Raw genomic sequence first — 14772 nt, 5'->3', positions numbered from 1 at the left:
TTTTGGCTGCGTTGGGTCTTCGTTGCTGGGCACGGGCTTTCTCTTGTTGTGGCGAGCGGGGGCTACTCTTTGCAGGGCGCGGGCTTCTCATTGCAGTGGCTTTTCATGTGGCGGAGCACGGGCTCTAGCCACGCAGGTTTCAGTAGTTGTGGCACACAGGCTCAGTAGTTGTGGTGCACGGGCTTAGTTGCTCCGCGGCATGTGGGGTCTTCCCGGACCAGGGATCAAACCCATGTCCCCTGCATTGGTAGGCGGATTCTTAACCACTGCACCACCAGGGAAGTCCTCCTTTATTGTTTATAAAGTCTAAAGTTGGTCACAAATGTGTATTTCAAAGTGATTTTTTTTTTATCACCGGGGGAGCTTTTCCCCCCAAATTTATTTATTTATGAAAAATTTTAAGATATGAAAAAGTTGAAAGAAAAGTGAATATTAGACATGTATATTTATCTAGATTGTATAATTAATGTTTTACCATAATTGCCTTCTCATATATCTCTTCAACTATCCATCCTTGTATCTGTTCATGAGTCCATCTTACTTCTGTTTTATGCATTTCAAAGTAAGCTGCAGGCATCAGTATGCTTCACCGCTAAACACTTCAGCATGCATGTTATTAACTAGAGTTCAGTGTTTGGTTCTCAAATTGATTTTTTTAAAAAAGGAAAGGAAAAATTTCCCTTTAAGAAGCATACTTGAAAGTAATCAAGTTGGTTTTTCTTCAAACCTTCTTTATCTAAAATGTTCAGTTTGGGGGGCTTCCCTGGTGGCGCAGTGGTTAAGAATCTGCCTGCCAGTGTGGGAGATGTAGGTTCGAACCTTAGTCCGGGAAGAGCCCACATGCCGCGGAGCAACTAAAGCCTGTGCACCACAACTACTCAGCCTGTGCTCTAGAGTTGGCAAGCCACAACTACTGAAGCCCGTGTGCCACAACTACTGAATCCCACACTCCTAGAGCCTGTGCTCCGCAACAAGAGAAGCCACTGCAATGAGAAGCCCGTGTACTGCAACGAAGAGTAGCCCCCACTCACCGCAACTAGACAAAGGCCACGGGCAGCAACGAAGACCCAACGCAGCCAAAAATAAATAAATTAATAAATGAATTTTTAAAAAAAATGTTCAGTTTGGGGAGTTCCCTGGTTGCCTAGTGGTTAGGAGTCCGAGCTTTCACTGGCGTGGCCTGGGTTCAATCCCTGGTCGGGGAACTGAGATTCCGCAAGCCTTGTGGCGAGGCCAAAAAAATATATAAATGTTCAGTTCGGTTTTATTATTATTATTTTTTAATGCTACCTTAGATGCTGATATCAGTTAGAAAAAAATGAAAATTGGCTGAAACTCCCAAAACTCTTACAGAGACAGCTACGCACTGTCACCAAAGCCGAGGCCCCGCCCAGCCCTGTAAGTACGTGGGTAGCGTTAGAGCACCTCCTCAGTATCCTTCCTTCCTCTCTGCAGAAGAGGAGGTCCAGATGGTCACAGGTTTTATCTGTGATTATCCATAAATCTGGTAACGTTAGAAAAGAAAAAGGAAGGGGAAAAGGACTTTAGGTTGATTTCTAGCACAGTACAAGGCATGTTCAAACGGGGCTCTGCACGCGGGCTCTGGTCTTCACTTGGGTGGTACTTTGGACAGCTTTTCAGTGAACTTTCTAGGCTTCACTTTCAAAATGAAACCCAATAAATAGTAAAATGGAAATTTGTAGACATAGGTTTGTAATATTTCACATAAAGTATAAAATTATTTTCTTGGAGGAATTTATGGACTTGGATATGCACATGGTTTCTGTATTTCCGCATTGTTCTGTATTTCTGTATTTCAAATACTTATTGCCACGTTCTAAGCACTGGTATTGGAACTGGTTATAATTATTAAGCTTCATTTTGTGCAGCAGGCATTAAGTATGTTGTTCCAACATTATTGGGACCTTTTTGTGCGTCAGTTTTAATTGACCTTTTTGTTTATTACAGAAAGCAATACTAAATAGAAAATGAAAAAATTCAGATAAGCAAAACTAAACTATGTCACATTCCCATCCTCCGGAAGTCGTATGTGAGAGGTGTGTGTGTGTGTGTGTGTGTGTGAGAGAGAGAGAGAGAGAGAGAGAGAGAGAGACAGTGATGCTCTGCATTTTCAAGGCTGAACGGCTGTTTGCTGGGGCCAAGAGAGAGAGTTTTTAAACCAAAATGAGGTCATAGTACATACACTGTTTGGTAACCTGCTTTTCTTCAGTCAAAATTTCTACCCTTTCATTTTGGTAAGAATTCATCTCCTCTAATCTGACATCGAGTATCCCAAGTAGACCCAAAAATGTCATTAAGCTGGCTTGCCCTAACAAATATCCAACCCAGGAGGACCATGCCTGGTGTCTCTGGTTGTTACGTTTCTTAAATTTTTAAATTTAGCACAGAATCCCACCCTTTATTAAATAACATTGACTTGCTTCTTTAACCCCCAAGTTTTAAAATTCAAACCTAAATTATAAAACAGAAACTAACACACCATTGTAAAGCAATTATACTGCAATAAACATGTTAAAAAAAAAAATTCAAACCTGGGCTTCCCTGGTGGCGCAGTGGTTGAGAGTCCGCCTGCTGATGCAGGGGACGCGGGTTCGTGCCCCGGTCCGGGAGGATCCCACGTGCTGCGGAGCGGCTGGGCCCGTGAGCCGTGGCCGCTGAGCCTGCGCATCCAGAGCCTGTGCTCCGCAACGGGAAAGACCACGGCAGTGAGAGGCCCGCATACCGCAAAAAAAAACAAAAAAAAAAAATTCAAACCTAAAGAAAAATACAGTGAACACCCATAAACACTTGACTTTATTCACCATTCACTGATACTTTACCACATTTTCTTTCTCCTCTAGCCGTACCCCGTCATTCTCTCCCCTTAAACTTTTTGATAGTTACTTGCAGGCAATCCATTTGTATTTATGTTTGATTTTTGTCCTTTGCGACATTTATATTTCAGGCCAGGCTTCCATGTGGGCTGTTGTCTGACTGTTTCCACACGATTCAATTCTGTTAAACATTTTTTTTTTTTTTTTTTGCGGTACGCGGGCCTCTCACTGCTGTGGCCTCTCCCGTTGCGGAGCACAGGCTCCGGACGCGCAGGCTCAGCGGCCATGGCTCACGGGCCCAGCCGCTCCGTGGCATGTGGGATCTTCCCGGACCGGGGCACGAACCCGTGTCCCCTGCACTGGCAGGCGGACTCTCAACCACTGCGCCACCAGGGGAAGCCCTGTTAAACATTTTTGTCAGGAGTACTGTGTAGCTGACTTATTGGCCTTCTCAGTGCCTCACATCACGAAGCATGATGACAGTTTTGTCCCATTATTGGAGATGTTAATTCTGATCGCTTGGTTAAGGTGGTGCCTGGCAGGTTTCTGCATTATAAAGGAAGTTGTTGCTTTTGAAACGAAGTAATCTGTGTGTTGATACTCTAAAACTGTAAGTGTGCTGGAAACCTTTCACCCTAAAGTTTTAGCATCTCTTGATTCTTGACTGAATGAGTTATTAGAATGGTGTTATTAGTAAACGTGGTTTTTCTAAGTCTACTGATGAACAGCCAACTAGGCTTTACCAAATAAGGCAACCGCTTAAGCTACAGCCAATTTCCTTGCTTTGCTTCCAAGTCTCATCTATTAAAAACTTTCCCCCTAATTCCTGTCTTTTTAAAATTTGTTTCTGAATAGCTGATTTTAATAGTGATATGACTAGTTCCAAATGCCTTCAGTCAGGCCCACATTCAAAAGAGTAACCTCATTGGCCATGAAACAGTGTTGCATTTATTTTATATAATGAGAAATTATTTTTATTTTTCTAAGCAATTGAAAAAGTTCAGTTCAGTTGACCCTACAGTTGAAGCAAATTAAAACATGGCTTTCTCCTCTCCAAATTAACTGCAAGCGAAAATCCACTTATATTATTTCCTTTAAGTTAATTGTTTGATGAATGATACAAATACGTGTTTAGAGACAGTGATGCTCTGCGTTTTCAAGGCTGAACGGCTGTTTGCTGTGGCCTAGGAAGAGCCTGGACAACTGTCTATAAAAGAACCGTTTTTCTTAACTCTCGTCCTTAATAAATATGAATCTTGATGTGGTAGAATTCTAAATTCTAAAGAAATAGCCCTACGGATCAAAGTGCAAGTTATATCTAAATTTATTGATTGGCGTTTTTTCATAAGGAAGTATCCCCTACTCCTCACTTAAATTTTTGGTATCACTCTTTTATAATTGAAGTATAGTCGATTTACAATGTTGTATTTGTAGTGTCACTCTTGGTTCATAGATTCCATTTTTAGTCAATGTATTATAACTTATCATCGTTATTTTTTTATGCTTCAAAGTTTGGCCAGCAGGAGCCCTTTCAAGCTGGCTCCTGTGTCCTTTGGATATGCCCCCCCCCAAGCTTTTGAGCACCCCCTTTTGTCGCAATAAAATGTTCCTTGTACTTTCCCTGACCTAGCCCAGAATTTCCCCAAGGAGCTCTGGTCACCTTTGGGGACTTGGTGAAGAGGCCAGGTAGTTATCACATAGAATGCCCCTCCTTTAGATTTGTCTAGGTACTTATTTAGCTTAGTTTCTCTAACCCTATATTTCTTATAAAGTGGAAGTTATCTTTAAAGCTCGATGGATTCTAGATCCTAGGTGTGATGTGTGATTCCATTTTGCATACGCCGTCTGGTTGACCTACCCTTAGTGATGTTGTGGCCACTTACCTATAACTAATTTTTTGCCTAATCTATTGAGATTTACAGATACTGGTAAGACCGTTACCCGATCCTGGAACTGCCTGATGTTAAAGAAAGTATTCATTGGCCGTGTTTTTTAAATATTTGATTTTCTTGAATTCTAATCATTTTCAACCTTTTTCTTCCCCACCCCCACCCCCTCTTTTTTTTTTCTTTCTGTTAATAGTTGGACAGAGAGAGTCTGAAGATGTGACTGAAAGGGACTCAGACAAAGACATGGCTGCTAACTCAGCGGCGGTTCAAGACATCACGAAGGAGGGGCAGGAGGAAATGCCTGAGATGATGGAACAGATCCCTGCCCCAGAAAGCAGTGTAGACGAGCTGAAGCAACCCGCTGAGCCCCAGGCTAACGACGTAGGATTTAAGAAGGTGTTTAAGTTTGTCGGCTTCAAATTCACTGTGAGAAAGGATAAGACAGAGAAGTCTGACACTGTGCAGCTTCTCACCGTCAAAAAGGATGAAGGCGGAGGGCCAGAGGGGTCCGACGAGGCTGGTGACCGCCTGGAGCCCAGCCGGGAGACAGGGGACGTGACACCCACAGACACTGAACTCAAACAGTCCACAGAGAAGCCCGAAGAGACGCCCAGACACGAGCTGAGCCGCCCAGAAGTCTCCCTTCAGGCGGAGTCCGGTCCACCAGCCGAGGAAGGCAAAGATGAAGGAGAAGAAAAACAAGAGAAAGAACCCGCCAGATCTCCAGATTCTCCGACTAGTCCAGTGGCCAGCGAAACCGCATCGCCCTTCAAAAAATTCTTCACTCAAGGTTGGGCCGGCTGGCGAAAAAAGACCAGTTTCAGGAAGCCTCGGGAGGATGAGCTGGAGGCTTCAGAGAAGAAAAAGGAACAAGAGGCAGAAAAGGCAGACACAGAAGAAAACGAGAAGACGGAAGATCTCTCCGAGCAGCCGTCCTCACAGGAGGCCCGCGAGAGCACCCAGGATGCCAGGCTGTCGGCCGAGTATGAAAAGGTGGAGCTGCCCCCCGAAGACCAAGGGCAAGCACCTCCCGAAGAGAAACCCGCCCCGTTAGCAACAGAAGTGTTCGATGAAAAAGTAGAGATTGTCGCGGAGGTCCACGTGAGCACTGCAGAGAAGGGCACGGAGGCGCAGAAAGCCGAGGTAGAAGAGGCAGTAGAGCCCTCGCCACCTGAGCGATCGCTTGAAACGGACGCCGACCTTCCGGATGCCGAGGCCCCGGAGGCGCTGCTGAAGATGCAGGAAGAGGCGGGCGCCCCCAGCGCGGACCACGCCCAGCCGGCCGAGCTCTGCGCAGCCGCGAAAGCACCTCCCACGCCCCCTGAGGGCGTCGCGGGGGAGGTGGAAGTGCCGTCCTCGCTGGAGAGAACTAAGGTGCAGGGAAGCCCTTTAAAGAAACTGTTCACTAGCAGCGGCTTAAAAAAGCTCTCTGGAAAGAAACAGAAAGGGAAAAGAGGAGGAGATGAGGAGTCCGGGGAGCAGCATCCAGCCTCAGCGGATTCTCCCGACAGCCCAGACGAACCCAAGGGTGAGAGCTCGGCGTCGTCCCCCGAAGAGCCCGAGGAGATCACGTGCCTGGAGAAAGGCGTGGCCGAGGCCCCCCAGGACGGGGAGACGGAGGAAGGGACCACTTCCGACGGAGAGAAGAAGAGGGAAGGTGTTACCCCCTGGGCATCTTTCAAAAAGATGGTGACACCCAAGAAACGCGTGAGAAGGCTCTCTGAAAGTGACAAGGAGGACGAAGTGGACAAGGTTAAGAGCGCCACTCTGTCCTCCACGGAGAGCACCACCTCTGAAATGCAGGAGGAGGGGAAAGGAAACGGAGAGGAGCAGAAGCCAGAAGAGCCAAAGCGCAAGGTTGACACCTCCGTGTCCTGGGAAGCTCTGATTTGTGTGGGGTCATCCAAGAAAAGAGCAAGGAAAGCATCCTCTTCTGACGACGAAGGGGGACCAAAACCCCCGGGAGGAGACAGCCAAAAACCAGAGGAAGCAGGGAGAGACAGGGAGTCGGGCCCAGACGCGCCCCCTGCCGGCTCCCAAGACCACGACCAGCCCCCAGGAAGTTCCTCACCCGAGCAGGCCGGCAGCCCCTCCGAAGGGGAGGGGGTCTCCACCTGGGAGTCATTTAAAAGATTAGTCACCTCGAGAAAAAAACCGAAGTCAAAACTGGAAGAGAAAAACGAAGACTTGGTAGCTGGGTCCAGCCTAGAATATTCAGCCTCAGATGCTGAGCTGGGTAAAGAAGAGTCTTGGGTTTCAATCAGGAAGTTTATTCCTGGGCGAAGGAAGAAAAGGCTGGATGGGAAACAAGAACAAGCGGCGATGGAAGACACGGGGCCGACGGAGGTCAACGAGGACGATTCGGACGTCCCGGCCGTGGTGCCTCTGTCCGAGTACGATGCGGTGGAAAGGGAGAAAACAGAAGCACAGCAGGCTCCGAAGAGCGAGGAGGGCCCCGAGCAGAAGGTGGCTGTCGACGTGTCGGAGGAGCTCAGTAAGAGTCTGGTTCACACCGTGACTGTGGCTGTCATGGACGGGACAAGGGCCGTTACTAGCATTGAAGAAAGGGCACCTTCCTGGATCTCTGCTTCGGTGACAGAACCTCTTGAACAAGCAGAAGACGAAGACAAGCCACCATCTGGGGAGGTGTTTGAAAAAGAAGTCGTTGCAGAGGAAACCCCCGTCGATACCAAAACGCTGCCAGAGAGCCAGGAGGCCGCTGATGACACAGTCGCCAGCAAGGTGGAATTGACCCCTGAAGCTCTGACGGCTGCAGAAACCACAGAGGCGTTCTGTGCTGAAGAAGCCACAGAAGCCTCTGGTGCTGAAGAGACCACCGACATGGTTTCGGCTGTTTCCCAGTTAACCGACTTTCCAGATACCACCGAGGAAGCAACACCGGTTCAGGAGGTGGAGGGCAGCATGCCCGACATGGAAGCCCAGGCGAAGAGGACCCGAGAGGTGCTGCAGGCCGTTGCAGAAAAAGTTAAACAGGAATCACAGCTGCCTGACGCCAGAGGGCTAGACGACACCATCCAGACAACCCAGAAAGGACAAGCGAAAATACTGGAGCAGGTGGAGGAAGCAGAAGAGGATTCTCACGCACTCGATCAGAAGGAAGCAATGGATGGAGCACCCAGAGTATGTGTACAAGAAACGAAAACTGAGACTCTGACACAGGGGACGGCGATGGTACAGGCCACCCCGGAAAGCTTGGAAGAAATTCCTCCAGGCACAGAGAGTGCAGAGGCCAGGGAGCTTACAAGCACTTGTCCAGCTGAAACCGTGGCTGCGGTAAAACCAGAGACTGTCCCAGAAGAGGCTGTTGCTCCTGACTCAGCTGAAACCCTCACAGACAGTGAGGCCAATGGAAGCACCCCAGTAGCAGATTTTGAAGCTACAAATGTAAGCCAGCAGACCACGATCATGGAAATCGATGAAGATGGTGAAGTTCCATCCGGTACCCAATACCAGGTCACAGAAGGTGAGGCACTTCCTGAACTGAAAGAGATGCCTCCAGAACCTTCCAATTTTCAATCCCAGGAAGAAAAGCGTTCAAAAATGGAAGAGGTTCTAGAACATACAGATAAAGAGGTAACAGTGGAAACTGTACCCATCCTTTCAAAGACTGAGGTGATTCAAGAGGCTGGCCGATGTGCTGATGAGGAAGCCAAAGAGGAACCATCTGTCGAAGGACTTGTGGTGTCCGCTGACACAGAAACAACTGAGAAAAAGATAACTGAAGTTGCCCTTGAGGATGAAGTTACGAAAAAAGCTGAGTTTCAAAAGAATGATGATCTCAAACTCCAGAGACCTGCTAAGTCTCTTCCAACCCCAATGGAGAGAGAGAGGGTAGTTCAAGTGGAAAGGGACAAAACGGAATTAGAGCCAACTCAAGTAAATGAAGAGAAACTTGAGTGCAAACCAGCTGTTACCACATGTGAAGAGCTCAGTAAGCAACTGGTTCAGGCAGTGAATGTAACCGTCATAGACGGGGAAAAGGAAGTCATCAGTTTTGAAGGAAGTTCTCTGCCCGTTCACGAGGAAGAGGCATGCACAGAAATTCAAGTTCAGAGCTCTGAGGCACCATTAGCTCTAACAGCTGCAGCAGTGGGGGAGAAGGTCTTAGGAGAAGCTATCAAGATTTTAGAAACAGCGGAAACTTTGGAATCTGCAGAGGCACGTTTAGTACCGGAAGAAAAGTCCTCAGAAAAAGACGAAGGCTCTTCTGCTCAGCCAGGGGAAGACGCGGTGCCCACAGGGACTGAGTCTCAGGCCAAACCAATCCCGGTAATAGTATCTGTTACGCCTGAAAAAGGCATCAGCGCAGACCTGGAAGGAGATAAAACCACATCACAGAAATGGGAGTCAGATGGAGACGGTGAGCAGGCTGGTTGTCAGGAAGGCGGAGTAAGCAAAACAAGAGAGGAAGATTTAAAGGCTGAAGATGAGATTTTGAAACTTGAGACAGAGAGCTGCAAGCTTGTACAAAACGTAATTCAGACAGTTGTTGACCAGTTGGGGGGTACAGAAGAAACGGCCTCTGCTTTCCAGACCCAGGCTCAACTGACGGAAGCCGACAGCCAGGAAGCTGGGCAGAAAATCGAGAAAGAAGAAAGCAAACTTCCGCCCTGCATGTTGGATGAAACACAAACCATCGAAGCCAAAGAGGAGTCCCCGCTAAGTGCCGGGGAACACACACATCCAGATGTTTCCGGAGATGTGAATGAAGCTTTAGAGAAGATGGCGGCCACTAGGGTAGAAAGTTCCCTGGTAGATGGCCAGCAGCTTGAAGAGGTAGCTTCCCCATCCAAGGAGAAGAGAGAAGCCCCTGAAACAAAGTCTGTGCCAGAAGACGACGGTGGTGCCGGGTTTGGAGAAAGAACAGAGAAGTCACCGTTTGAATCCCGAGAAGATGAAAAAGGTGATGCTGCTGTTGACCCCGGGAACCAAACCTCAGCCCCGGAAGATGCTGAGGCATCAGGAGGCTCGACCAAAGAGTCTCCAGATACAATTGGACCCAAACTGAAAGAGAAGGGAGATGGCCAGGAAGTCGAATTTCAGGAAGAAAAAGTGCAGAGCGAGTCAGAAAAAGAAATCAAAACACACACACAGGAGGAGACACAGGACCAAGAGAGAGCACCGGCAAAACCCGAGCCCACAGAATCCTAAAATGTCACGTAAGTAACTTCCTTTCCTTTGAAAGTAATTTTGCCCTCTTTTCTGTCATCTGGTGGCAGATTTGTTATGAGGGAAGCAGGAATTCAAATAATTAGGATTTTATGCAGAACCTACATCTGGGGAAATAACCATCAACCAGACTAGGAGATCCAGGTTAGTTTCCCTTTTTTAAAATTTATTTATTTATTTATTGGCTGCATTGGGTTTCGTTGCTGCGTGTGGGATTTCCCTAGTTGCGGTGAACGGGGCTACTCTTCATCACGGTGCGCGGGCTTCTCACTGCAGTGGCTTCTCTTGTTGCGGAGCACAGGCTCTAGGCGTGCGGGCTTCACGCGGGCTCAGTAGTTGCGGCTCGCGGGCTACAGAGCGCAGGCTCAGTAGTCGTGGTGCACAGGCTTACTTGTTCCATGGCATGTGGGATCTTCCTGGACCAGGGCTCGAACCCATGTCTGCTGCATTGGCAGGCAGATTCTTAACCACTGCACCACCAGGGAAGCCCCCAGGGTTAGTTTCCTTTTTCTCATTGACATGCTCTTCAGTCTTACTGGTGTCCTGAAAGTAATGACTTCGTTTTACCCCCAGTGTGACTGTGTGTGTGTTTGGCTCAAAGACATAAGAAATACGTTGTGCTCACAGCTACTTTGTTGCAATTTTTTTTAATAACTAGAAGTCCAAAGTAGGTTTATAAGGTCGTGCTTGAAATTTATAGTTTATAGCTCTCTGGGAAAAAATTGGATTTCTTCCAGCAGTAGTAAGAAGCATTTAAAAAAATTTCCAGTGCATGTGAGATCCTGCCTACTGTTGTTCAAGTAGCAAAGGATGCTGTATTATGGACCTTCACCATCTTTCTTTCTCACACAGTTAAACCGTGGTTCTCACTAGGATTGGCTGCAGCTCACTTTCACAGCTCTTCTGTTGTTGAATAAATGAGGGAGGTGAAGGATATGTTATTTACTTTTGATTCTGGCTTCCTCCTACAGTTACTGTTGTGTATTTGCAAGACCAGAATGTGAAGACGAGTAGGAGAAGAAAACGAATGCTGCTGACGAGACCAATCTTACAGAACTTTGGGAACGGAAGAACAGACACATCAACTGCTCTCATTTCTAGAGAACCCCTGACAATCCTGAGGCTTCACCGGGAGCTGTAGCCAGACAACATTTCTTCCTTTCAAGACCACCCTGATATTTTCCCTCAGTACCATATAATGTTTCTGATTCAAGGTCCTTAATTCTTAGCCCGGAACTGGAGTTGGCAATACCTAGTTCTGCTTCTCAAACTGGAGTATCATTCTTTATGTATTTATATGTATGTTTTAAGTAATTCTCCTGTATCTATTGTATATTTTTTTTTCTTAATGTTTAAGGAAATTACAGTATAGTGCATTCCTTCTGTATCACACAATATACGACGGGGCATGCAACCACGGTGAAGTCTCAGGAAGCTGTCTGCCTCAGTTACAACCTTTGAAAACAGAGCTTCCTAGAAATAACATTCCTGATCAGAAGCTACACTTCTTGTTTTAAAATTCACTAAGGATTAGGTCCTTTCAGAGTGTTTAGTATCACTCTGAAATTGGTCACTTTCCTATTATGCACAGTGCACTAAAAATAGAAAGTGTTTTTTGGAGGGAAGCATACAGAATGTTCCATTGTTACTGGGAAATGTTTCTTTCTATCCCCCAGTGGAGGTTGGAAGGAAGTTTTCTTCAGTAGCAGATTAATTTAAAGTCTTCTCCGCTAATTGTTATACGGTTGTTACGGACAGATGAGTGTGCTTAATTTTGAGGCAAAGTAGTGAAATGTTTTTCATGTTATCAAGAAACAAATCGATTGGTTTTGAGGCAGAGTAGTGAAATGTTTTTCATGTTACCAAGAAAAAAATCGACTGGTTTTGAGTCTACCTTCTATGCTGGACCACATCCACACACAGCACGAAATAAGCCAGGTTCTTTACAGATGGTATTTTGATAGAGGCTGGATTGTGTCTGTGCCATCTTGTGCCCACTCTTTTAAGAACAATGTAGCATTGTCATTTGGATAAATTGTGATCTGACAACTGATTTCAATAAAACATTTGCTTCACTTAGGTTTCTTGGATTTATTAGATAATAGGAAGCCTGGGACATATGTTTACTGCATTCTAAAAGCAGAGAAGCTAGAAGTTTCTAACGTAGTCACTACACGCTGTCACCACTTTACACCAGTTTGAGTTGGGGATCAAAGGAAGTCAAAGGCAGAGGGGGATCCGCTGAAATAAACCAGGAGCGTTTTAGATTGACGGTACTGAAACAATGCTACCATCTGGTGGTGCCTTCCTGAAAAAGTCAGTTTTCTTTGTTAATATCTGTTCATGACAAATGTCTCTAGAATGACATTTTAAGAAGGCTTAGTGGTAAAAATGCCTTACCTAACAGGTGATCTTGGAAAAAAAATTTTAAGTGTCAAAATGATTTCTGATTCACGCTAATACCTAAAGGATTCTGTCAGACAGGTGCCACACAAAGGACAGTCCCCCATCTACCTGAAAGTCCCACTTTTTCATGGGTAGCACTGGCCTGGTGTGCACACTTCTTAAATTGTACTCACACTCAGTACTCCAGTTTGAGAACTTAAATTTCAACTGCCAATTAAATTATTTTGAAGTATAACATTCTAGCAAAACTAGAACAGTCTTTTAGCAGAAAGACAGTTTGCTGTCAAAACTGGAAAGTAGTTTCTCATAAACCAACAAACCTGACTACGATAAAAAATTGGCCATTATTAGAAAGACCCCCTCATGGTAAGAGCATATGGTAGTTGGAAAACATTTAGTATCTTGTAGTTGGAAAACATTTAGTATCTTTTTGGGAGTTTTTCACACATAAAATAGCCACTTACTTGTGCTTAATTACTAAACTTTAAAATCCCCAAATTAAAAAAACACCCTCTGATCTAAAGATATTTCTTTCGCCAACTTGATACTTTAAAAAAATCCGAATGCTGGTGTCAATTTTTGAAGATCAACTGAAATTTGGAGATGGTAGCAGTTTTTAAGAAGTTCATTTACACTTCTAAATATCAACTAACTTCCTTTCTACGGCAGCAAGAAACTTCGTGCTATTTTGAACAGATTAAAGATTTGTGTAGTTTGTGGTAATCATTTTTGGGGGGTTTAAATTCCATCCTGCCACTTCATCCCATTTGTATTTGGTCTTGTCTCAATACACGTGGCCAGGTCATTCTGGCCATCACGATTGGTTTTCCAGTAGTGGTTGCTTCATAATTGTGCCCTTGATGTGCCCTGGATTACTTCCGTACAAGCTCTGGACCTATGTCCATTAAGCATCATTGTTTTATTAACAGGAGGAATGCTATTAACAGTAGCATGAAATACAATTCTGTATTATAACTCTAAAGCTGCTGTTAATTTGTGAAGTACATAATAATCAAATGCAAACTGCAGAAGTTGGAGCAAGTGCCTAAACTTTGCTATTTTTGGCATTACTGTGGAGCCATGTTCAATAGAAAGCAATGCAAGACTTGTAAACTCTCGCCATTTCTTGTAATCGAAGAATATAAAATGTTCCCCCTCAGGTTCTTTTGCTAATGGTACACCCGAGTTGCCTCTCTCTGTCACACAGATACTTTTTTCTGGTATTTTCCTTTGATGTTTGGAACTACAGGTAGTGAAGGGCTGGAAATTTTAGCTCTTCAGTGTAAGCTTCAAGCTTAGCAGTTTCCTTTTAAATCTGAGACAGTATTTGATTCCTAGTTCTGTTTGGGGGGTAAATTTTCATTTATCTAAATAAAATGCAACCTAATTAAATGCCATGGATTTTCTTTCTATAATTGCACCACAATTCAGTTTTGAGTGCTCTTAACTGTTATGAGATTCATCACACATTTCACTTCTACTTTTAACTACGTAATCATCCTTTGAGACACTGGCCACAAAGCTTCGTGGGAGTTTGGAATGTATCTGGGATTCTGTGAGTGCACAGAAGTCTCTATCAGTGATTCTTCACCTTTTTGGGTCAGGGCCCCTTTAATTAGACTCTCATTAAAGCTCTGGCTCACCTCCAACTCCCTAAAATGAACACAGTTTCAGGTCGTTTTTGGATAGCCACACTCTGAAATCCCAACGGTAACCAGAACCAGAGTTAGAAACCCCTCATCCAACTGCACGAAAGGAAATGGACACAGTCCAAGGATTCCCAGGAAGAAGTTGGCACCTGAACGTGACCAATGTCACATGACTTCATTTGTAATGTGATGCTGGAGATGAATCTGATGGATAGCCTGGCACAATTTTTGTGCAAATGCAAGTTTTCTCCTCACCACCAAATTCCTTACCATCTCTTACAATTAGGAAAATGACCTGGCTCTCCTTTTATAAATAAGGAAGTTGAGATATAGATCACCAGCCCTTATGTGAAAGCACAGGTTTTAGCTAAGGTGACCAGGACGTGGGGGTGGCATGGTGGTGAAGATAAAGATAATCATGACTTTTTTTTTTTTAGTGCTGTCACAGCTTAGAAATCAACCCCCTCTTTTGATATTTAAATATAACAGGCCATCTGTACAGTATCCTACACTTAGGACTGAGGTAATCTCATGACTTTGCGTATTCTCCCATTTCTTGTTGACATGAAAAATTTTAACACGAGAAGTATAACATGTAACTTAAGAGAAGCTTCCTTATAGATAGTACTCATATTTGGAGACCAGAGGTAGAGTAACATTTCATAAATGATGAAATTAGGACCCAAAGTGTTATTTTCCCACAACAGGATATTGAGTGCTAAGTCCTAGCTCTAACTCACCAGAGGTAGAGTAACATTTCATAAATGATGAAATTAGGACCCAAGGTGTTATTTTCCCACAACA

General features: G+C 45.1%; 1 protein-coding gene across 1 annotated transcript in view; it reads left to right on the top strand.

Moving 5' to 3' along the window:
* The window catches only part of AKAP12 (A-kinase anchoring protein 12), a 101367-nt gene extending 89473 nt beyond the window's left edge, over window positions 1-11894 (top strand). Inside the window, exons 3-4 of the mRNA XM_082855823.1 lie at window positions 4917-9903; window positions 10885-11894. Of these exons, the coding sequence (XP_082711949.1) occupies window positions 4917-9895 (4979 nt within the window). The 3' untranslated portion in view covers window positions 9896-9903; window positions 10885-11894. The remainder of the gene's footprint in view (window positions 1-4916; window positions 9904-10884) is intronic.
* The last annotated feature ends 2878 nt before the right edge of the window (window positions 11895-14772 follow it).

This window comes from Leucopleurus acutus, assembly GCF_964270905.1.
Source record: "Leucopleurus acutus genome assembly, chromosome: 15".
NCBI lineage: Eukaryota > Metazoa > Chordata > Mammalia > Artiodactyla > Delphinidae > Leucopleurus > Leucopleurus acutus.
Note: the sequence above shows the minus strand (reverse complement) of the source record. Positions and strands in the feature narration are given on the sequence as shown.